This window comes from Macaca fascicularis, chromosome 9, assembly GCF_037993035.2.
Source record: "Macaca fascicularis isolate 582-1 chromosome 9, T2T-MFA8v1.1".
NCBI lineage: Eukaryota > Metazoa > Chordata > Mammalia > Primates > Cercopithecidae > Macaca > Macaca fascicularis.
In genome coordinates, this window is record NC_088383.1 from 8,064,877 (window position 1) to 8,090,527 (window position 25,651).

General features: G+C 43.9%; 1 protein-coding gene across 7 annotated transcripts in view; it reads right to left on the reverse strand.

Annotated features, from left to right (window-relative positions):
* Window positions 1-25,651, reverse strand: part of SFMBT2 (Scm like with four mbt domains 2) — a 250,737-nt gene that overhangs the window by 20,902 nt on the left and 204,184 nt on the right. For all 7 annotated transcript variants that reach the window (XM_065520270.2, XM_045399525.3, XM_045399524.3 and 4 more), the window contains 5 exons: window positions 25,360-25,473; window positions 22,022-22,064; window positions 19,970-20,040; window positions 17,362-17,501; window positions 9,120-9,229 (listed from right to left, as the gene is read on the reverse strand). In XM_065520270.2, coding sequence (XP_065376342.1) covers window positions 9,120-9,229; window positions 17,362-17,501; window positions 19,970-20,040; window positions 22,022-22,064; window positions 25,360-25,473 — 478 coding nt within the window. The remainder of the gene's footprint in view (window positions 1-9,119; window positions 9,230-17,361; window positions 17,502-19,969; window positions 20,041-22,021; window positions 22,065-25,359; window positions 25,474-25,651) is intronic.

Consider the following 25,651-nt stretch of genomic DNA (forward strand, 5'->3'; position numbering starts at 1 on the left):
TGACCCTATGTGTAGAGACTCCCCACTCCGTGCCTTTGAAGAGCGACTCCAGGACCCACGTTGGGGCGGTTCTTGCTTATTGCTTTTGTTGCATTTTCGAAAAATAAAAATTAAAATTAAAAAAAAAGCACAACTGGGAACACGGTATGTTCCTCGTGTTGTGGGAAATGGAGAGTGAAAATGGGATATGTAGAATAAAAATGCTTCACAGCTACATTTTCCCTTGCAGTTTTCTCCACTATGAGTTTGGTGGTCCTACAGCTTTGTTGGAAGGAGCTCACTATCAAGATTCTTAGAGTCCCTAAAAAAATAAAATAATGAGACATAAGAATGCAGGAAGAAATGTGCAAGCCAGGTCAGATGTCAAACTGCAGAACGAGGCTCAAAGACGAGATGCTCATCAAACCTCCAGGTGACAAGGCACACACACGCGGTGCCACACTGGAGGGATGGATGAAGGGAGCGGTTATCTGGGGGAAACAGAACCAGGGTGGCTTCATTTTTTCTTCCTAGTTTGGGATGACTTCGTGGAAGCAAGTGTTTCAGTAAAACCTTTCACAATAGGGAAAAGCCCATCTGAAGGTATGAAGATTTAAATTACAGCATTGTTTAAAAACAGCGGGCTCTTTTTCTCTTCCCTGCCCTTCCTGAACAATTCTGTTTAGAAGCCATGGCAGTGGGGGTAGAGGGGACTGAGTAAGGATGGGGCACAGGCTGGTGAGGTGGCAGATGACGTGCTGCCTAGACCCCTTCACTGGGGAGCTTGCTGCCCCAGCTGCTGGAAGGGAGCCTTCAGTTGTGGCCCTTTTATGTTGTTTGTTTGTTTTTTTCTTTTTTTATGAGAGAGGGTCTCGCTTTGTTGTCCAGGCCGGAGTGCAGTGATGCAACAGTTCAGCTCACTCAACCTCCGCCTCCCCGGTTTCAGTGATTCTCCTGCCTTAACCTCCTGAGTCATTGGGACTACAGGCGCCCGCCATCATGCCTATAGTGGTCAGTTTTTTTTTTCTTTTTTTTTTTTTAAATTTTTAGTAGAGATGTGGTTTTGCCATGTTGGCCAGGCTGATCTTGAACTCCTGACCTCAAGTGATCTTCCTGCCTCAGTCTCTCAAAGTGCTGGGATTACAGTTTTTAGCCACTGTGCCCAGCCCCCTTTAGGGTTTTGCAAAAAGCTGCCTTGGCCCTGCCCTACCCGGGAGGGCCCCAACCAGGGACTGACTGTGGAGGAAGTAAAAAGGTCACTGGAGCCCAACTCCAGACAGCCATGAAGAGCCTTTAACCCCAGAGGTGCTGCGGGTGCCTGCCTGGCCTCACTGTGGGATGATCTCTGTCTATACAATCCCACTGCCTTCCCCTCCCTTCCAAAGGCACTGGTCCCAAGGGCCCTCCTTGATGAAACCCATCTTGGAGAAACCCACCAGGGAAAGGCATGGAAGTTGGGGCGGGACGCGGGGAGGAGGTCGTCACATGTGGGGACAGCAGCAAGGTGCGTGAGGATACTGGAGTGATGCTGAGGCTTGATGAAATGAACAAATACGCCAAAGGTGGAGAGCACAGGCCAGGTTTCCACTGTCAGAGCCGGAGTTGCAAGTATAGGGAAGGAAAAGTCTAAGATGAACCCTGGCGTGCTGGACTGGAACTGGAACCTACGTTCCACCATGAATGCGAAAAAAAGGGTGAACACAACAGGCCCAAGCTTTTCTCCTTAGAAAAGCCTACTTACGGGCAGATCAAGAGGTCAAGAGATCGAGACCATCCTGGCCAACATAGTGAAACCCCATCTCTACTAAAAATACAAAAATTAGCTGGGCGTGGTGGCACACGCCTGTAGTCCCAGCTAGTCAGGAGACTGAGGGAGAATCACTTGAACCTAGGAGGCGGATGTTGCAGTGAGACGAAATTGCATCATTGCACTCTGTCTGGCAACAGAGCAAGACTCCTTTCAGAAGAAAGAAAAAAAAAAATACAAGTACATCCCTAATTTGAAAATCTGAAATTCAAAATTCTCCAAATTCTGAAACTTTTGAGTGTCAACATAATATAAGTATACTGCAAGTATTCCAAAAGCTGAAAAAAGATGAAATCCAAAACACTTCTGGTCCCAAGCATTTTGAATAAAGGATATTCAACATGTGTTTGGGGGTAATGAGGCTTAGGCTTTCAACTTATCCCAAATCAATCAGGAGAAAGAATAGTACCTTTATTCTGTACTTCCAATATTTCTGTAAGTTTGAGATTGTTTCAAAAATGCTTAGAAATAATATAAAGGCATGCAGTCATATAATGACTCAAACTATACTAAGCTGACTCTACAACAGAGTTTCTACCACATGAGTATTTCTGAGCACTACTGGTTGAGTAACATGGACATATCCAGTTGCTATCAATATATGAAGGATAAATTGATTGTGAATTCCAACTCCAACCTGAACCAATAAACAGGCTTGTTTTGGAGTTGCCCTGCAAATTAGGGTAACTATTGGAACAACTTTTTCAAAGGCATGCTGAACATACGAAGATACAGGCCTATAAATAAGGAGAGGCAAAAAATAGTTCTAAGAGTTTACCAACTGGCTGGGAATTAACAGTAAATGTGCATTGATGGAATGGAGCCACTGACATTTTCTCAAGGATCTTAGAGCATTTCATCACTTGATCCTTACACGATCTTCCCAGGCACAGCGGACAGGGGTTTGAGCTCCATATGGCAGACCTGGGGATGGCTGGGTACGGGGATGACCTATTCTTTCTCTTTTTTCTTTTTTTTTTTTTGAGACAGGCTCTCACCCAGGCTGGAGTGCAGTGGCACAACCTTGGCTCACTGCAACCTCCGTCTCCCAGGTTCAAGTGATTCTCCTGCCCCAGCCTCTAGAGTAGCTGGGACTACAGACACCCACCACCACGCCTGGCTAATTTTTGTATTTTTAGTAGAGAGGGTGTTTCATCGTGTTGGCCAAGATGGTCTCGAACTCCTGACCTCAGGTGATCCTCCTGCCTTGGCCTCCCAAAGTGTTGAGATTACAGGCACGGGCTACCGTGCCCAGCCTCATTCTATTCTTTCTTTTACCAAAAGTGAAAAGAAGAGTGTGTTTCGTACTTTTACCTTCCATGAGAGACTTACAAACAGCATACCAGCGACAAAACTTTGTAGGGAGGATGTGTGAAAAGAACAACCGAAAAGCATGAGATAATGCTTTCAACTTTCTGCTAACACTGTGAGACCAGAGGGCAAGACACGGATGTTATTTAACACGCGGCCCGGCAAGGCTCTCACAAACACGAAGGTTTTGGAGCATGTATTTCAAGTCCCAAGAAGAAAAAGTAAGAGGAAAATATTACGAGACAGCCGAGCTCGCACACGAAAGAAAACTCCCTGGCAATATAAATAATCTCAGAAAGAAGGAAAATAAAAGCAACGCGCAAAAGATCATCGAGTTGGAACTAAGGAATAGCAAAGACAAAAACGGTGAGGGAGGAGCAAGTTGTAAGGGCGAGGTCCAGGAAGCAGAACCTTCATCTCAGTCCTCAGACAGACCTTGCCGATCCGGCACCTATGCATCACTCAGGTTGCAGAGAAACCTGGAGGGAAGAACGCAATCTCGTCTTTACAAGCTGAGCACATCAGGAGGGGCTGGGGCTCTCGGAAGCACACTTGGAGACAATAAAGGAAGTCACAGATCAACGGTGGGAAACACGGGAGAGGCTCTTGCTGGTTGTCAGCGCAGGACACTGAGAACCCCAGAGTCCAGAGAAGATCATTTTAAGCTCAAGATACTTGAGATTCGACAGATACAGCAAGAAGCCTTCTCGGAGCTCCCACTATCTGCTCTAAAGCAGAAACGTTAGAGAAATGGAGACTGCCGTAAATTCCCTCTTTGGGGACGGCTTCTCCTCCCGGGAGAGAGACTTAAGAGTAAAGCTGCAGTAAATCCCCTCTTCTGGGGACGTTTCCCGGCCTGGCCATGAAGAAGAAAGACCACTCACACCTGCATAAACAAACATTAGCACAAACGTTCTCATCTCCCATTTGTTTTCCTCAAATCCAATTTGTCTTTCCCAAAGCAATCTACTTGTTCTTCCGACAAAAGCCTTTGCTCCCAGCTGCCTTTCCCGTACTGAGCTGGATGCAGAATCCCCAAACGACGGACCCCTCCTCTGAGTTATTCACCACTGAGCACTCCCTCGGTGTGAGCGTTACACATGTAAGCGGGCTGCTTCTCCTCTCACTCACCTGTCTTTGGTCAGTTTAATTTTCAGGCTCCCAGAACCTAAGAGAGCGGAGGCAAAGTCTTTCCTCACCAATATCAATATAAAGTGTGTGTGGCCTTCCACTTCCTCCCCATCAGCCAAAGTAGGGATTTCTTTCCACGTCCAAGTGCACATGGCAGGGGTGGAGAAAGACAGAGGAAGATGGAATGGTATAAGAATGCCGAAAAAATCATCTCCTCGCCTTCAGTAGCTGATACGGTTTGGCTGTGTCCCCACCCAAATCTCATCTTGAATTGTAGCTCCCATAATTCTCATGTGTTGTGGGAAGCAGTATGGGGCAGTTTTCCCCATTCGTTTCCCGTGGTAGTGAGTAAGTCTCACGAGATCTGGTGGTTTTATAAGGGGAAGGCCCTTTTGCCTGATTCTCATTCTCTTCTCTTGTCTGCCATCACGTGAGATGTGCCTTTCACCTTCCGCCGTGATTATGAGGCCTCCCCAGCCATGTGGAACTGTGAGTCCATTTAACCTTTTTTTCCTTATAAATTACCCAGTGGCATGAAAATGGACTAATACGGTAGTTCAAAGTTGAAAGTGGAGAAAAATCAAAACGGATTTTCAGTCAAAAACAAAAACAGAGTGAAGAAGCCAACACTGGTGTAACCATCAGTTTATAACCACCAGCAGAGCCCAAGCGGAATGTCGCTATGGTCTAAGTTCCATCATTTGCCCTCAAAATCACCCTTGTGAGAACTTTTAACCAAATCTTGTCGGGCAGTGATAGGGGTTTGGGAGCGGGGGACGAGGTTCTGGTTCTTCAAGCCCTATTCACACCCTCGAATGCTGAAGGAAGAATTAAAAGAGAAAGGAAACGGTGACTCTGAGAACCGCAGAAATAGGGAGGCTTCGCAGGCTGTGGGAAGCCTCTGTTCTCGCCAGCAATAGTGAGGTACGGTTCTCACTTCCTTCAGATCAAAGCTTTCACTTCATTGGTCTCATTCTTGGTCACTGGATGCCAGGGTCGGGAGAAGGGGTCACTGGTTTTCAGTCTTAGGACACCCAAACTCCTCAGAAATGTCTTTCTTCCTTCTTGCCTTTAAATAATGGGAACTCTGCAATACCAGGGGTGTGTATGTTTATCCCAGGGGAACCACTGCTCCTTCAGAATGTCCTAAGCTGGCCTGTTCGAATCAGACACGCCATGCCGCGATCTGACGAATTCGGCTACACACACACACAGAAACGCTGTCTTCCCTTTGAATAAACTGGTTCATCGCTTTGCTTAACGTGACGAACCTTCGTATTATGAACCATAAAGTTCACCTCGTACGTTTTCAGGACAGCAAACTACATACACTTGGGCCAGGTAACCAAAATTAACGAATGAACAAACAAAACCTTTTTCAGTCAAGTCTCTCAGTTTGGGAATCCTTTTTTTACATAAATCACTTGATAGCCAGATGTTACCCGTGACAGTTGATAAGACACAGGCTTGCGTAAAAGGACAAAAATTAAAGTAAAATAAGTAAAAACACACACCAAATTAACCGCTGCTTAGGAAAAAAATGAAACCACAACATTTCCACAGAGCTGAGCACAATGCACCTAACAGCGAAGATTTGACTTTATCTCCTCGCCTCTGATAAGTGACAGTGAGCTGTAACTCACATGAAATCCTACCAGGATATTTCCTCTTTAAACATTCTGAATAACTATAACAAAGGACTGGAAAAATTATTAAGCTTCTGCCTGGCTTTTATAAAGATGATCACAAACGCCATTCAAAGAAGAGTTAAGACAGTCTTTTCATTTTCCCTCAAGAGATTCTGTAACATGTTGAAAAACATATTTAAATGTCTCTAGATGCAGAGAGGTAGAAGGCTTTTTTTTTCCTTATCCCCTTAAGATACAGCCTAAATTTCTTCTCCTGTAATTGAAAATAATGTAGGTGAATTGAGCATATTTAAATTCATTGGCAAGAAAGAAATGTTCTCTTCCAGAACAGAAATGAACTACATGAGAAGCCATTTTTTTTCCTTGGCCCAAAGGCTAGCAGATTTTTGCTTTTCCATACCTGTTGAGGGTAATAATGATAGACTCCTCACAAGTTCAAATATTGCAATAATTTCTACAAAAGGTCTGGTTGTTGGATAAATAGAAGAAAAATCACCCAGAGACAATCGTAGGTAATAGCGTAAGTTTTCATTATATTTACAAGTCAAAACCTTTACAAAGACACCTTCATCCTTTCAAGTAAATGGGTCTTTACTCTTAGGAGGTGGAAAAACAACCAGAGATCCTAGATGCCAACGGAGCACAATCACACTGCCCTACGGATAATCTCACATCCGCTCTTCCTGAAAACAGTCTTTAGAACTGTGTACAACAGCTCCCATAACCAACCAAGAGGACTGAATGTCATATGTATATATGGCATATATATATATATATTATCTGTTGTAGAGACAGGGTCTTACTCTGTTGTCCAGCCTGGTCTTGAACTCCTGGGCTCAAGCGGTGTGCTGCCTCAGCTTCCCAAAGTGCAGGGATTACAGGCATGAGCCACCACGCCTGGCCTGGACCAAAATGTCTTGAATGCAGGTCTCTACTCTTGTACGTTAATTTATTCATGACAGAAAACACATCTGCCTTTCAGCTAAATGGGAAGATGCCACCTCTCTCTCCTCCCATGTGCACCAAAGAGAATAGCAAAGTTGTCGAGATCTAAAAAGTTGTCGTTTCACATCAGAAGGGAAGAGGTGACTCAACACACAGGACCAGAGCAGGAGAGCTCCCGCTGACTGTAAAGCTGTCATCCTTAGCAGCTGCTTTGAGACGCTGCTAAGGATCTAGCACAGTTGCAACCCAGCTCAGACAGACGTTTTCTCATTAGAAGTTGCTGTGTAAGAGTTTGCTATGGAACTTTCTGTCATATTTGATATAACAGGTAATATGCTGCCTTTACAATTCAGCAGAGCCGGGTTTCACCATGTCTGTTTTGATTGTATCGGGCTGGATTTAATAAAAAGCTCTGATCGACTTGGTAACATGAAAACGAGTACAAACACGTGCAAAATGAACTCCCTCTCACCGTGGAGCAGGAGCGAGTTTCTGGCTTATTTAGAGGCAGAGGAGGTTTATATGGGAGCTAAGATTTTTGTACTTTTATTATATCTGTGTCCATTAGGTGTACATGGACTGTATTGAATTTTGCAGCAAAGTTTTAAAATAAGAAGGATTTCTCCATTATAAACACTTGCTCATGTTTTCTGCCCCCACAACTTCTACAAACTTGTAAGAAAATGTGCCACTACTGCTAATGATCTCTTTAAATAAGGAGAAAAATATGAAATATTAGAAAGACACGTTTTTCTCTGAGTTATAGGTGAAGCTCACTTAGATATTTCTTGAGAAGGAAGGAAATGATGAAATGTAGGAGCATCTTTAATTGGCCTGCCATTCCCTGCAAATAAACACTCTTCTTCTTCTTTTTTTTTTTTTTGAGACAGAGTGTCGCTCTGTTGCCCAGGCTGGAGTGCAGTGGCCAGATCCCAGCTCACTGCAAGCTCTGCCTCCCGGGTTCACGCCATTCTCCTGCCTCAGCCTCCCGAGTAGCTGGGACTACAGGCGCCCGCCACCTCGCCCGGCTAGATTTTTGTATGTTTTTTTTTTAGTAGAGACGGGGTTTCACCGTGTTAACCAGGATGGTCTCGATCTCCTGACCTCGTGATCCACCCACCTCGGCCTCCCAAAGTGCTGGTATTACAGACTTGAGCCACCGCGCCCGGCCAACCCTCTTCTTATCTACATATATTCTCTTACACTTTGGTGATTTGGCAGATTATGATTAGACCATAAGTGACGTTTACCGAATCTAAAACCCCAGAGTTGTTCAAAAATGACACCAGGAATGCTAAGTGGATTGCTGGCAATGAATGTTGAGTGCGGCACAAAACAATCTCTAAACATCTTTACTCACAGTACTAGCATGAATTAACTATAGAGGAAAATAGTACTGATGGTACAAATTATTTAATATTTCTCAATTTTCACTATGCATAGGGCGGGTGCCTTCTCTAAAGGAGGCTTAGATATCCTCTAGCCACTGAAAACTGGTTTCCTCTTTAAAAAAAAAAATCATTGCTCAAATGTTACATCTCAATGATCATTAAGAAGTCAACTAGTAAAACCTATTCTATTTGAAACCCAGAGATGAATATTAAAAGTCCTCTCAAGCACTCTAAACAATTATTCAACATAAAATTATCTTAGAAACGGATCTTTTTCTATGTACTTAAATAACTAAGTTCAAGTACGTTGATAAGGTTCCCGCTCTCAATTTCAGAGGTCAAGAAACTTAACGAAAGCAAAAATGTCACCTTTCCAATTAGCCTATTTCCAAAAAAGAGAAAGTCACTTGACTCCATGTCAACCCAGATTTCGCTGCCATTTACTTAACCCAGACCAAACATGCACGGGTTCCTTTAATCTGTTAGAACTGTCAACTGCCAGAAAAGAGAGCATTTGCATTTAGCGTCGTCTTTATAATATCAAAAATGAAGAGCTGTTTATGAACATCGTATAATAACGATGAGGGATATCCTCTCTACAAATTTCCCCCTTTTGCTCGAATAACCTATTGGTCCTGAAACATACCAAGTTTTTACGCCGAATGTTTAATATAATAAAATATTAGTTAAGGAAATCTCTACTTCACTTTAGGAATCCTAAGGCCTAAGGCAACGCTGTATGGCAAAAATGCCAATAAATTTACGTGTCGTCCACAGAACTACAGAATGAACGTCCTTCAGTTTGTTCCATTTCTCAGGGCTGCGTCACAAAGAGAAGTGGCAAGTTTCGCAGTAGCCGGTGAAGTATTACAAAAACCCTTGCTTTCCAGAATTGAAAACACTTACTTGGCCTTCAATGTCTCCTCCTGGAAATTCCAGTGGGGATCTTCCACCAGCTGTAATTCTCTTAATACCCTTCCAGGCTTGTAGGCCGCGTTGATTATCATGCTAAGAACCTTTTGGGGGGAAAAACAGGTAGACTGAGCTGCAATTGCATTCATTCCTACTGACACAAGAATGTTCTGAAAACCACACCACGGACACTTAGGAACAGCTCACCATTACACCCACATTAAGTGAAGAACTATGATTAAGTCTGACAGAACACGTGCCAGGCTAACACCGAGTTGTTTCACCATCCCGGGATGAAAAGCGTGGTAAAATCCAATCTCTCTGGCTAGAAAAGTCTGAACCACTCTCTAGAGGAGGTGGCAGACTCCCATTAACTCTTCTAGTTGCAGAAAAGTTGAACCATTTTCACCAAAGAGCAATTTATTGTACTTCAACAGGATTACTCTTCAGCTGGATAGGCTACTGAGAATTTCATTCTATTTTTAAAGATTTCATAAGGAACCGATGAAACAGAGACAATCTACTCATGCCAACACTTCTGGAGAGGCTTCAGATGCTTGCAAGGAGGGTAACAAATTGTGTGACACTCTCCTCTTGCAGGCTTAATTCATGGACATTTAATACTAGGGCAACCCTCTGAAATGTGAATATTTTCAAAGAGCGTCTGGAACATCCAGCGCCATCCAATATCATATTTCCTCCATCCACCCCTCACTCCAAAGACCAAGAAAACAAGCATGTGTCTACCATGGGGCTCAGGAAGACCAGGCATTTCTGAGAGTCCCAACTGCTGACCCTGGGGAGATATGTTCCTGTGAACCTCAATGAGCTTCTCAGACCCCTAAGGTGCTAACCTCAGACCCCTAAGGTGCTAAAAAGTAAATCATCATTAATGATTAACATTGACGAGTTCTGGCACATTCCTGGGCTGCTGTTATTTGCATAAAGACCTTACAGAATGTGAGAGTGCAAAGCAGAGGCCTAGGTGTGCAGCTTCATGAAATGACCCTCTGTGAACGCCACTGGGTGACAGTAGCAGGAACAAGATGGGGAGAGCACGCAGTGTCCATGCCTCCTGCAGGCTGTCCCGGTGCAGAAGTTGGAAGGAGCACGCCAGGCATAGAGCTCACATTTCGGATTTCAGAGCAAAATGCCATTGAGAGAGCAAGAGATATACCCGAGTGAGATGCGAGACTGGCACTAGTGCCTAAATGCTCACTATCTTTTAATGGAACTATTACAAAATAAATGGAAGGAGATGGGAGAACGTGGATGGAATATGCACGTCGCAGTTTTCACGGGTCTGTCGTGTTCTGGAACGTAACGAGCTTGGTTTGCACCCTGATTTATTTCCGAAAACAACAAAGCGTTCTCAAGTTGTAACTAAGGATTCGCTCTTAAAATACTTTACACTATGCAGTCAGCCCGGCAACTGCCTTTTCTCTGCCTGGGTAACATTTTGCTATGTTCCAAGAGCCTCAAAACTACCCACCAAGAGAATGTGGCTTGCCAAGGTGCTAAAAAGCCATGACAAGGCGGTACCAGCAGTTTTGTTGCGTTTGTGTTTTCTGTATTAGAATAATCATCTGATTTTACTGTTTACTGTCAGTACAATTTACAGAAACTCGGTTTAAAAATAAATCTAATTAGAACAGACTGCAATAACGCACACAGTGTTTATCAACAGACAATAAAATTTCAACAGATTCTTTTCACTGGGTTTCCTGAGAAAACCCCAGAGCTACATGTTATTTGCTGCATATCAAGATGCATTTGGTGGCTGTGAAAAGAAAATGCCTTCTGGAGTTCAATTCGGCTGGGAGCAGGCAGCAATTAAATTATAAAAAGCATCTGATATTGAATGTTTTTCCCTTGGCTTTTCTCGATGCCACATCAGACGTCTCCAAATTCAACAAGCTCTCTATAAAACTTTGGAATTGTGAGCTGAGTAATTTCTGTGCACATGACAATGTCATGTATTATAGTTACCTAATGAAAATAACAAAGTGGACAGCTACTATGACTAGCCACAGTTAAGACTGAATTACTGTGCTTTGCAAAACACTGGAGTTCAGTTCATTGTGTTCTTGATCAGACAGGGTAGCAGGGAGATTGCCCCCCGCCCCCCGGAACTAACAGGACCTTAGGTGTCTCATCTTCCTCCACTGATACGGTTTGGCTGTGATCCCACCCAGATCTCATCTTGAATTCCCATGTGTTGTGGGAGGGACCCTGTGGGAGGTAACTGAATTGTAGGGCAGTTTCCCCCATAATGTTCTCGTGGTAGTGAATAAGTCTCATGAGGTCTGATGGTTTTATAAGGAGTTTCCCCTTTTGCTTGGCTCCCATTCTCTCTTGTCTGCTGCCATGTAAGACGTGTCCTTTCTGTAATTGGCTTATTTGTTCACCATCCACCCCCACTAAGACATAAGCAGCAGGAAATCAGGGACTTCATTCTGTTTGCTGCTGTATCCATGGTAGATAGAACTATAACTGGCAAGAGTAGGGTGCCCTATTGATATTTTTTGAATTAGTTCAATAATTCCAATATGGGCTCTGAAATTAGATAAAATTAATCTGTTCATCTAAAAATTAACAATAAATTCACTCCAAGTATTTGATACCATATGATCTACGTGAACGGAGCCTCAGGAGTTATCATTTGCTATTGCTTTTCATTGCTGCAAAATCTTATCCTATGCTATGCTAAGAAAGTTCATCAAATTTATCTTGTCTTCTCTATGGGAAAATAATTAAAGCCTGACAAGCAAAAACAATGTGCACTTTTCCTTTGCCAGCCTTCCCTCAGCACCACAGACTATGTGAGTGTGTTAGTTTACACCCGCCCACAAGCTTGGTACATTATACTTAGTGGGTTAACTAATGTTCGGCATAAATTTAAAACAGCAGCAACAAAAACACAGCAGAGTATCTTCCAGAGGCCTGTCTGCATCTGTCTTTGATTCCGAGCACTGACTTCACCGAGGTCAGCTGGGCAAGACATTCCCTCTGTCCAATACCACTTGGAAAAGTCCTCGATACGAGACCATCATTCCTACTCCCTTAACACTGCCTCCCCTGGGTGCTATCGAGAAACGTATGGCTGCTTCCAGGAATGAAAGCTCTTCTCCTGCCGTCAAGTTTATGAACAGTGAGGGCTGCTTGGGGCAGCCGACTTTCAGGGTTCCCACCAGAACGCTTTCTGGTTTTTAGGTACAAGTTGTTGAGAGTGATAGCCCAGGACAAATGCTCAGAGCTCCACAATGAAGGGGAAATTCAAACAGCACACGACAGACTCCCCAAATGTGAGAGCCACACACCCCAAACAAAAAGACAGAGGGAAATCACTTAAAGAATCAACCACAGGGCAGAAATCGAAACCATAAATAACAGCTGAGGCCAAATCCCAAACTGCCAGGTCCCACTTGAAAGATCCAAAACTGCAGGTGACCAGGAGCTGGAGTCACTTGAAGCCCTTTGGGGGTTGGGAGTCACATCACTATTTGCAGTGGGGCATCTCTGACTCAGAGCCGGGGGTTCGGGGGACACTGCATTCCGGTCCAGGGGTGCAGCATTACTTCTTTGAGTCTGCTGGTCTACGCCTTCACACCTAGCCTTTGGACCTCAGCCGAGTGCCGTGGTCTCACCAGCATCTTGGTGAACGGGGTGGAGAGTTACACTGGAGCAAAAAAACAAGCCTGAGAAGTGCCTCATTGCACAGGGTCCTGGGTGCCAGGCTTCCCGGGCTTTCTCTGAACATTTAAGCACCAAAAGAAGAAAAAAGAGAGCAGAAAATCAGGTGTTCTATTTCTACCTTTCTACAGAAAGTTACAGCTCATTGATTTCCTTTCTATAAATGTTCCTCTCTTAAGCTCCTGAACCTGGACTGCCAAAAAGCAGCACACAGGACAGGACAGGTCTGCTGCCGAGTGAACGCAATCGGAGAGCCCTCGCCTGCTCAGCACCCCAAAACTCATGAGGAAAACCCACAAAGGGACACCCACAGATGCCCCAAGTGAAAGGCATGTTTCCCTTTTTTTCTGAAAAACAGAAGTTACATACTGTCACTGACATTTACATACTGATATTTTAAGCCAAATAAATTCTAAGGAAAACCACGAGGCTCCGCAAGTCTCCGAGAGCCACCCTGGGACTTTCTCCAAGGACACTGTCCTGCCAACCCCCATGATGTCTGGAGTTCCTGTGAAGGCAGAGGCTCCATTGCCCTGCCCAGGTGGGTGTTTTCAGAGTCATTTCTGCAGGAGCGCTTGGCTGGTCTGCTCTCATCTTCATCACGGGTCTGTGTCTGCAGCTGAAACAGTCACTCCAGGACCCACGGGCATGAGTAAATACATTAGATGTTCCACTCCCTGTTGGCCTCTTGTGCCCAGGCTGGCTCACTCGTTCACTTTCTCTTTCACATGCAGACACTAGCCTGACGCACTGTCTATAAAGTGAGGACTACAGGCCTGGTGATTCATGAGATGGTATGTACGTTACAAGGCAAAAATTTCCTGAACACCTCGTGCAACGCAAAGGAACACAACAGCTGACAACACTCTTTTGGCCATAGGAGGCAACCAATCTCTTGATATGACACAGATCCATAGTTTATCTCTCTTCTGGGGACCCTGGTACTCTGGGGGAGGCATAGGGTAGAAGGATTTGAGATAGGAAAAGATGATCCCAATGGACAATGACCCTACTGAGCATGGACATGTGACTTAGGATAAACAGCATCACTACTGCCTGTGCCTAACAACTCCACCCTCCGTGCAGCTGGGCACAGGCATCCTGTAAAAGGCCCAGCATGTGAGGGGCGGTCATTGGCTGGGCCTGCCCTTCCATGCCAAGGCCTGCTTCATTCTGAGTTTGCTTATGGTATATGTCTGGACCTGAATGGACCAGTGAGTGACTCTGGTTCCAGCTTCTCCCAGGTCCCTGTACCTCCCCTCACTGCACCCCCTTGAATTGAGGCCAGACACACTTGTGGTCCCCTCCAAACCCCACTCGGCTCTAACACCCATCAAGTGAGTAGAGCCATGCATTAAAGACCACTTTTACCAGAAACTTCATCCTCTCTTGTAAAGCGGTCCACTCAGATAGAACCCAGAACTAGACTTTGAAGCCTGCACTGAACCTTGCCAAAGACCATGTCTGCATCCACCCCCCGAGACATTGTCTATTTCTGGCAGAACAGGTCATCGTAAACCGCTCTCACTGCACATCTCCTACACATAAAGTGTTCAAGTTGCTAATAACACCGATGGCCAGGAAAAGCAATGCACTCTGTCTTTGCTTCCATTACCTCGTTCTCTTTAACCAAAATGAAATTTGAAGCTACAGAGGTTCTGGTACTGAAAGAGGAGCATTAGCATAAATATTAGCTTGGTGGAACTTACATTTTTCTTGCACTCACAGAACTGAAGCACTCACCTATTTTTTTGTTTGTTTTTCTTTCTTCCTGCCACACGCATTTTTCAAACATCAGCAAAAAACTAGTTCTGTCATTAGAAAACTGCTCTGGCCTCACTTTTAAATTTGGCTGTGGGCACCTATCGGAGAATTGACCAGGGGTAACTACTTTTGACTTAAAAAAAATCATTTAGTAAAGTAAAACAGCCAGCCCCTCAAGACAGGCTGAAGCCAAGGTCATCTTGTTTGTTAACAGAGCTGGCAGATAAGGGAAGGTCTCATTTCAACAACAGAATGTGTCATGTGAAACAGGCTTGCAGGTAGCTTCAAAAAAGGCCATCAGCTCTCCGTAATTTTGTGTTTTTGTGTCCTCATCCTATCACTCACAACAAAACCAGGCAGAAATACAGGCAGACAACATTGCCCTAGTGGAAATCCATTCACAGACTGACAGCTGTGGCAGACAGAAGAAAGTCAATTCTCGCTTTAGGGTCCTATTTCCTATGGTGGCAGAAATTCTTATGTGTAATCCTGGCTTGATTTCTGTTTGGATTGAGTTTAATATCTATAGGGCTCTCCAATCTGTGCCAATTTATTCACTTAGCATTAACTAGCAGTCCTGCCGCTTAACCACACTGCGGAGCCCTTCCCAGGGTGTGGCCCTTCCAACTCAATCACCATTTTCTTTAGCTGTAAATTTCTCATGTATTGAATCTACTTGCCACTTATGCTTAGTGAGATGTGTACTGTTTGATTTCAAGACATGATGCCAAACGCAGAAATGAGCTAGTTACAAGGAAGGCAGCTCCACTCTGCTGCTAAATGAAGATGTGTATGAAGGGCCTGGTACAATGGCCAGGCCTGCGACAGACTCTAAACATGAACAAGGGCCCTTTCTGGGTCCATCCCTTGCAGTCTGCAAATTTCAGGTGCTGTGAGCATCCTCTCCTCTTCCCTCTTTCATCCCCTGCACCCCAGATGCCCCAGCCTTATTCCCGCTCCTCTCCCTACCTGGGGGAGACACCTGTTCCACGGTCCCCACAGACTGTGGATGCCTCCAGTGTGATCTCAAAGCGTGCATGCCAGGAACCTGGGACCATGTGGCTACATTCTATTTACCTACTCATCTTTCCCACTCAACTGCACGCTCATGTGTGGCAAGGATCACCTGCTAAGCATTCTACATGCTCCCGAATAAATGATCACAACAATAGCCTCGTCGATTTCTGACAGGTTTCTTCTAAACTGTAACCCCTACTTCCTCTCTCAAGCAGACATTTTTTCTAATATAAAGGTCTTTAACTATGAATACCACTGATGACCAGGAAGAGTAAACGCCCTCTGACTTTGCTTCAATGGTCTCCTTCTCATTAAGTGAAATGATATTTAAAACCACAGAGAGACTCTCATGTAGCATCCCTCTGGGGTGCTCTATCCATTGATTCAAGTCCAAATCACTTAAAATACCAGAGAAGGCCTTTCACAAGCAGGTCCCATCCACTTTGCTCCATCCAACCTCATACTGAAGCGTCAAGGCAGGCCAGCTTCCTGTTTTTCTTCTCAAAATCTAATGCATCCTTTTATGCCACTGTTTATCTCCAGCCTAAGTTCCTAAGCTCCAGCCATACCTGCCTTTCCTTTCTGGAACATACCTTGAATGCCCACCTGTGTGGCCATGACCACACTGTGCAATCAGGATCCTACGCACTCTGCCTAAGCCAGATGAAATGTTACTTGCCATATATCTGTCCTCCACTCTGCTCCCAGGGCACTGTGTTTCTGCCTCTCTCTCAGACCCCCAACTGTACATCAAGCTGAGGATTATATCATCTCCCTAACAAGAGCAGGAAACCCAACAGGCAAAAGGCAGAGCCTATTTCTTTTTTAATCCAGTGCTTCCAATGGTGCCTGGCTCCTCAAAGTTACCTAACAAACATTTGTTCAATGGATCAATGGATTGCTGTGCCTGCAGAATTTTAAGAAACATTCATCATGGTACAGTGGCAATAGACAGTATCCATTTGGTATCTTCTTTCTTCAGAGAAAGCACTGATATGTGTAAGAAAAGAGCAGAGAGAGTTCCAGGAAGAGTTTGGAAACTATTCCAAATTTCCAATCTGTCTCCAAGCACTGTCTGAGGCTATGCTAGAAAAATGCAACGGAGCAGAAGCCTTCATCAACATCCTCAGGATTCACCTCTCTCTGCAGGTCGTCGCCCGAAGGCAGCAGGACAAATGGGGAGCCACAGCCTCCAAGTGACAGGCCTGGATGTGACCCATGACACAAACCTCATCAAAGTACCTGGAGACCATTGAAATACTTACCATTACCTCCCGTGTGCACGTACCAGGTGCTGGGAAGAGATGGATGAAACAAAAAGATGGCACAGCACCACGACCTGGCCAAGGAGCACCATTCTCAGTGATAATACCCTCTGCTGCCTCGTGAAGTCCTCTGTGCCATTCCAGGCTGGTTTACCTCTTTAGAAACCTCAACTCCAATCCTAGGCCCTCAATCCACACACAGTCTTCCCTCTGTGTTTCCAAAGCACTTCATTCAAATCTAGTGCAACGTTTCCCCCTAATTCGAGGGGCGGCAGATGTGTGTCCCCTCCCCCTAGACGGGGAGTCTTTCATGGGTCAGAGCATCATTTTTCTGTTTGTGTGTCTCTGGCTTCAGCCCCCAGGACAGAGAGAAAGGAGGTCTCGGTAAATGCCAACTGAATTGCTTCCGATGTCTGTTCCCTCCTTCAGAAACTGGGCCCACAGCTTTTTGACAAATCCTGTTAAAATAAGCCAAGGTGATTGTGCACGGGTTTTACCTCTTTAAGAACCAGCACGCATTTGCCCGGTCCCACCGACTGAGGTAGCTCTGCGATCCTTCCTTTGTTCAGGTAAGGGCCTGAGAAACACCTGTGGTTGATGAAGAGCTGAGGACAGCAGTATTTCCCGTTGACGGTTCCTGTAGGGGAGAGCAACACAGCCCATGCTTAGGACCACAGCCCCAGACTCTAGGGGGCCCCGAGACCCTTGCTTCATCCACATGGTCAGGGAAAAGGAGCACACAGAGCTGTCCAAGATCTTGGCTGATGGGGAGTCAGGCATAATAAAAGCAATGGAACCCAAAATGAACACAACAACCGTGACGGCCAGTGTCGTTAGAACTGTAATTAGGAAGCCGCACTCTGGTTGAAAATTGTGACAGAGGAGCAAAGAAAAACAGATGATTTTCTTCTTTTGAGAAAGAGGTGCTGTGTCCTAATAGCAGGACATTTTATATCCTTAATAATACCTTAGAAACTCTGGTTAATTTTTCCAGATTGCATGAATCTGGTGTTCCTCATGCCACACAAGTGTGTCAACTTCACCACACACAGAAGCATGCATGTGTCTACAAGCAACATTTGATATCCTTAATGATGCCTTAGAAATTCTGATCATACTTTCTGCCATATAAACAAACTTTTCTGTTTATGATGCAGTATTCAAGACACACGAAAAGACATGAAAGCTAAGACAATGACCACTCCAGAATCATTATATAGTTCAAGGACAAAAACATTGACTACACAGTGAAATCCTGTGTGTCACCCACCCCAGTGACCCCCCTAACCTGCACCCCCAGAAGTCACCACAACCCTGAATCTGGTGTCCATCATGCCACACAAGTGTGTCAGCTTCACCATAGACAGAAGCATGACAATATATGATATTTTAAACATATTCCATAAATGATTTCCTGCAAGATTTTGTTTGTTTGCTTCACAAGAAGTTTCTGAGATATATCCAAGTTGGTAAATGCGGATCTAGAAAGTTCATTCATTTTTTTACTTATTTGACTCTGTTGAATTAATATAGTATCATTTAGCCGTCTAGTCTCTTACTGATGGATATTTAGTTGTTTCTACTTTCTCAGGACTGTCAACAGTGCTTTCATGAATGTGATTGTGAAAAAGTGAAAAGAGCAAAACTCTGTCTCAAAAAAAAAAGAAACTCTTTTTTTTGTTTTGGTTTTGAGACAGGGTCTCACTTTGTTGCCCACGCTGGAGTGCAGTGGTGCAATCTCGGCTCACTGCAACCTCCACCTCCTGGGTTCAAGTGATTCTCCTGCCTCAGACTCCTGAGTAGCTGGGATTACAGGCACGTGCCACCATGCCTGGCTAATTTTTGTATTTTTAGTAGAGATGAGGTCTCACCACGTTGGCCAGGCTGGTCTTAAACTCCTGAGCTCAAGGAATCGGCCTGCTTCAGCCTTCCAAAGTGCTGGAATTACAGGCATGAGCCACCATGCCGGGCCTAAAGTTTCTTAATGTCTATAAATGTAGAATGAGGTTTCACTTCTGGCTAAGGGAGTCACCGCCCCCACCCTGACTCTACCCAAGCGCCAAGCGAAGCAACACTCACAGTGGAATTTCTGCAAAACCACTGCTATTAATTTGGGATGGTAATTTAACAGTCTAGGAAGGCTTGTTCTCATAAAGACTTCAACTAAGAACCAGCAGAGGTAGGAGGCAGACATGTTATTCTTCTGGATATAAAAGAAAAGGAGTAAAATTACAATTATAGACTATGAAAGTGTAGCTGGCAAGGTTCTTTTAAAACCATTCTAAAGTTTGACTTATATAAAATAGTCAAAATAATGAAGTCCACAGCAGAATTTACATGGAAATTTTTTGGTAGGATTACTCTGCCTTTAGATTACCAGGCCTGTAGAAAAAACAAAATTTTAGTTAAATCTACTTATAAAACAGCTCTTTACTACCAAGATAATCTCCTAGTAGGATTCTTCCATGACATGTTGGTTTTAATCCTGGAATTCAGAGCAGGTTTCATTTTGGCTTAGAGAATAGACTTTTTAATCAAGTATGACAAAGTACAAACGTGTCTATTACCAGACTTCATAGTCAGAGGGTAGCTCACAAACGTATTTCCAAAGGTTATTGTAGGATGTAAGACTTTACATATTAAAAAACACATATTGTTCACAACCAGCTCGTTAGAGGGTTTTAAGGAACAATTCAAAAGCCAGAGGCGACTTAAATACTAACAGTAAGTGGAAAAATGCAAGTGGAACCGAAATAAAATGTCAAAAAAGAAATTGCCTAATGAGATGATATTTTCAACACTTTCCTTTTCCCCATGATACACAGCCCTAATTTGGCTCCGAATTTGCAAGTCACACATAAACCGTTTTTCTATAGACTAGAGCTATCTAGAACTACTGGCCAAAAAGCAGAAAAGAAGAGGCACAGAGAATTTAGCTTAGAAACTTTTCTTTTTAAAAAGTAGGTATCCGTTCATGAGTGGCAATGGAGAAAAACGGAACAGGCTCAACGCTGAGATGTATTCACAGTGACCTAGAAACATGTACATGCCTCTGCTCCCGGCTGCACTTGGGAAGGCACAGAGACCCCTAAATGGGACCGTTACCTGTGGTGTCCAGGTGAGGGAATAAACAAAGGTCATGAGGTATTTTCTTAACAGGCACTGTGGGCGGCAATCTGTCAACAGAGAAAATCAAACTATCAGGGACCGCAAGCTTTAGAAGGAACTACTACATTCCAAAGTCTTATCACAATTTAAAAGGACTCTTCCAGAAATCTCAGATAAGAGGACCATAGAATAGAATGTGTGCATGGGAGCAATGCCAGTAAGACCAGATGAAAACAGCATTTCAGAAAAGTAGTTGTCCAATTCTTTGGATGGCCCTGGAAAGCCTGAGACATCTGCCCCTGAGCGGCTGGCACGGAGCAGTGAGTTTCTCCCAGGTTGCTTCTGGCCTTGTCTCTTGCTATGGAATTGTAATACTGCCTTCAATTATATTTTAAACATGAAGAAACGTTATCTTACATTGGATTAAAGTCAGACTTTTCCACTTCGATGTCTAATTGAAAACCACTTTCCACTAACCTTTGATTTCTGACCTCCGGGCCCCTGTGAGTCATGGCCACACTAAAAATAAGACCCTAAAAGAAAATCTATAAACTGGCGAGTCTTCAAATGCAATACAGGCTTAGTCCAGGACACAGTTCTGTTACAGTTCAGTAAAAATGCTGCTGAATAAATAGGTGTTTTAAAATGCAGCCTTAGGGGAAAAGAGGCGCACTAGGTTTCACGGGGGTGTCTAGGTTGGTGGCATAGAAACCACATGGTTGAAAAGCTCCTTAAGCTCAAAGTCAACCTTTACAAGAGATCGTAGCAAGGCCATCTATGCAGTGGTTCTCCAAGAGGGGCCCCCAGACCCACAGCATTGACACTACCTGTGAACTTGTTGGAAATGCAGATTCTTGGGCCCCATCTCAGACATTCTGAATCAGAAATTTTGAGGATGGGGCCCAGCAATCCGTGTGTTCCAAGCTCTCTAAGTGACCGACACACGGGAAAGGTGAGAACCGTTGATCTATGGGCTGCGCATTAGTAGGAGTGATGAATTCAGGTCTGGATTCAGTCACAGGTGTGTTACGAAATCTCTCTACTTCAACATCAGGTGGATAACATGGAGTCTGGTTATGAGCCGCATACACTGCATTTAGAAGCAAACCCACAAAAAACACCTACAGAACGGTTCTTCTCATTCCAATAGTGCAGTTACAGTTCAGTTTCATTTTATTTAAATTTAAACTCGACTACTGCACGTTTTCAGCTGTCTTTCCACCAGTGCATTTTTATTTACTTAAGAAAGCAGAATCACGTGGCATGGAATGCACATTTTAGCATTATTTTAAATACTTCCCAGTATCTACAAATGTGACTAGCAGTCACAACTTTCCAAAAACACACTGCCTGCCTGGACACACTTTGCTAACACCCTCTTTCCACATAAAGTCACAACCGAAATGCGGGACACCCTCTTTCCATAGGAAATCACAATTGAAATGGGGGAACAGGGCATAATCTGTATTTGTTCAGCCTACAACTTAAGGCCTACACTTTTTTTCAAATGGAATCTAATTTAATCTTCCTAAGTACCCCAAATCATATTTTATAAACCAGAGCACTGAAAGGCAGAGAACCAATGCTACTTGCTCAGGTTCACTCAGCAGAGCTGGGGTTGGACTGAAGTTTTCTGCCTCCAAACCTGGGCTACTCTAGGAGAGGTGAGTAAGAAGCAGCATTCTGAGTGTGGTGAGGGGCTGCGAGTCGAAACTGCACCTGCCACGTGGGGCCCCTGCAGACGCTGAGAATCGCGAGCACAGACAGCCACTTCTCTCAGTGTGTAGGTCAGGGGCCCTCCCCAGGTACGTCGAAGTGGAATAAAAAGTGAGCCATGGGAATCTGGACTGTGAGTGCGCTGGGGAGAAGGCACTGTGTCCTGCACATAACGGGTACACAACAAATAACAGCCACTGTGTTCTACTGCTACCTCTACTTGGGTGCTATTTGCTAGATAACACCAATAAAAACAGCCATGCTTCCCATCCTCCATAAAGACACTACAGTTCATCGGTATACAGTACAGTCGGGGAGGAAAAAAGCACGTACTGTTTCTCTGGTTGCACAACTGCAATCTTTCTCTTCTTTTGTGCTGTAGAAAAGGCAAAGGGGAAAAAAGAAAGTCAGCTTTGTTAGTGGGGCAAATCCATTTTTAAAAATAGGTTATAAAGTAAAAAGGTACCCATTTTAAAGTAGTAATTTAAATGCTGAAAAGTTATGTCACTCATGCCACAATTTCCTATCAGTTTCTTCTAGTATAGGACAGACATTAACTCACCAGATGTCAGATCTTAGTACAACTTAGTTCATGTAATCTGATCATCATTACACTAGCTACTTCATTTTTAAATGTGCATCTAAGAAAGCAAAAGGGTACACCTGCTGTATCTCACGTAAGTACACACGTTCAGATCAATTGTTGCAAGCAATTATCCAGAATGATTTTTTTCCGAGAAAAATTGTGATGAAGCAAATCATGTGACCATCACAGCACTCTCCTGAAGTGCTGTCAGAGGCATGCATGTCAACTCAAACATGTTATTCACAAAAGGAGAACCAGGAGCTCACAAATATGCCTGGTCAAACATTGACATAAATGAGCAAATAGTGATTTATTTGGATAAGAACATTTCCAGTTTATATTTATAACTGATTCGGATCACCTTAACAAAAATAGACCAAAGCTTTTGGCATCTACTAACTTTGGCTCAGATAATCCTACATCTTCCAACATAAGCATACATTAATTCCAAAAAAACTTCTAAAGCTGCTAGAGTCTGGCAGGTTTGGAGTTGGAGTTTGCCTCTTTAAAGCAAAATGTATGTGCAAGAAATGCAAGCAAAAATAAATAAGAAAAATACTCAATAAGATCCCACCTACTCTTGACTATTGGACATTCAACTCCAGTTATTACTACAAAAAGGTCCACACTAAGGATCTGTCAGGTGAAAAGTGAGTTTGGAATACTTGTCTCCCCTGGTCTTTGTTAACGGGGTGAGGACGCCTGACCCCCTGGGAAAGAGCCAAGCACAACAGACAGATCCGAAATCCTAAGGAACGAGGAAACTTTACAGCGTTTACCTTAACCTGTACGTGATTGTGCTACAGAAAACCCCAAAGCACCTGCACCCTCCCAAATCCATGTGAAGCGGGGAGGAAAAGGATCTAGGACATCAGGTTCTGTTTGAGGGACAACAAGGACAAAGGGGATTGGAACCCCAACCCCAGGACAACACTCAGGTTGGGGAGAACCTATTGGCCATGCTGGTTGAGCAAGGTCAGAATCTGCAGCATTTTTTTTTTTTTTTTTTGAGACAGAGCAGAGTATCACTCTGTCGCCCAGGCTGGAATGCAGTGGCATGATCTCAGTTCACTGCAACCTCTGCCTCCCAGATTCAAGCGATTCTCGTGCCTCAGCCCTCCGAGTAGCCGGAATGACAGGCATGTACCACTATGCCTGGTTAATTTTTTGTATTTTTAGTAGAGATGGGGTTGTGCCATGTTGGCCGGGCTGGTCTCGAGCTCCTGACCTCAGGTGATCCACCTGTCTCGGCCTCCCAATGTGCTGGGATTAGAGACGTCAGCCACCAAGCCTGGCCAGAATCTGCATCATTTTAAGAGACAGGGGAAAAGAATGTCCTCGAGATTAAAATAATTGTTGTACACTCAACGTTTTAGAAATATTTTTAAGTAAGGGGAAACTATTACTCCAACTGAATCAGATCCATTGAGCAGGATGGTTTAGGAAAAGGAGAATCCCATAGAATCCAGCTGTCTCTAATGTGAACTACCTGCTTGTTTCACACACATAATGTCCTCTGGTGCTCTTAATAATGCTAACTAAAGGAGCCCTGAAACTCTGTTGCCACTGGGGAACGTGAAGTCAGCTATGCAATGGAACTGTGTTTCCAGCAATGTTGTGAGAGTCTTCAGAAGTGGCCACAGAACAGGCTGTTAGGAAGAAGTTAAGTTGGTGCCTAAATTCCACCAAGAAAATGACAGAGATGGAATCTCTTTAACAGTTAAACCTGTAATCTCTAAGGACTCATCATTTTAAATAACACTTCTGATATGCATTAGGGTAGAATAATAAGTGCAATGATTTATTAGGCTAGAAGATTTTAAAATGGTACCATTTTGTGATAATAACCTACAATAATATGTTAAAACACACGGTTGGCCAGGCACAGCCACAGTGTAATCCCAGCATTTTGGGAGGCCAAGGCAGGCGGATCACTTGAGGTCAGGAGTTAGAGACCAGCCTGACCAACATGGTGAAACCCCGTCTCTACCAAAAATACAAAATTAGCTGGGCATGGTGGCGCATGCCTATTATCTCAGCTACTCGGGAGGCTGAGGCAGGAGAATCACTTGAACCCGGGAGGTGGAAGGTTGCAGGAGCTGAGATCGGGCCATTGCGCTCCAGCCTGGGCAACAAGAGCGAAACTCTGTCTAAAAAAAAAATTGTTGCATGTATTTAAATGTGCATGCGTGTGTGTGCACACATGTATGAATGGGCATGTACTACTGGGTTGTTTAACTGTTAATATTGGTTATTTGGTATTTCTGTAACCAAAGAGATGTGTGGTAATACGCTTTATAAAGTATAGCTGAAATATCAGCTATTAGTTACTGTTAAGAGTAGACTGTTTATTTATTTTTTGAGACAGAATCTCACTCTGTCACCCACGCTGGAGTCTACTGGTGCTTGGATGCCATCTTTGCTCACTGCAGTGCTGACCTCCTGGGCTCAGGCAACCCTCCTACCTCAGCCTCCAGAGTAGCTGGAGACATGTGCCACCCTGATGGACTAATTTACTTATATATGTACTTCTTTTCTCATGTATATACAGTATCTCACTATGTTGCCCAGGCTGGTCTCAAAATCCTGGGCTCAAGCATTCTCCTGCCTAAGCCTCCCAAAGTGCTGAGATTACAGGAATGAGGCACTGTGCCTCGCCTGGCTAAGTGTTTATAAGAATGTCAGTAAATTATTGGAACCAATTATGATTCTGTTAGGAGAAGCTACATGAGAAAAATCAGTTCTTTTAAATAAATGATAACACAATAATATAGTATCTAACTTATTTTTTTCACATCGAAACAATGAATTGGATAAAAAACTGAGAGTGATGTTTCAGGTATTTTTTCTCCGCCTCTCTGTGACTTTCAACTGTCCCTCACTGTTAAAGTTTGTCAACCTGTGATATCATTTCATACAAACACTTAAAGATTAAATGAGATCACGAAAACATGGGTTCTCAGTGGAAAAGCAAAAATCTTATTTGTTCTTTAGAACGTGGTTATAATTTCTTTATGAAGCTGCCGATTTACTCACGAAAATTACTGGTGTCATCCACCACCCCCCTCAACTGGGAACCACTTACAGACTGTTTTGTGTGGTGTAGTCAAAGGGTAGGAATTGGCTTCACACCAGCCCACTGGGAAGATGTCCATGGACTCCACATCGACAATGACCTCTGGAATAGGGGTCTGCAGCCCTGCATGGGAAGAAGCGGAGAAAAGAGGTACGAACAGATCTTACCAACAAAGAAACAGAAGGACAACAGTAATAGAGCATCCCCAACATGGCGGAAAACATTCCTTTATACATTAAAAAACAAAAACAAAATAGCAGCCGCATGGAAGAGAGGACTTTAGAGGAGTCTTTAGTCTCAT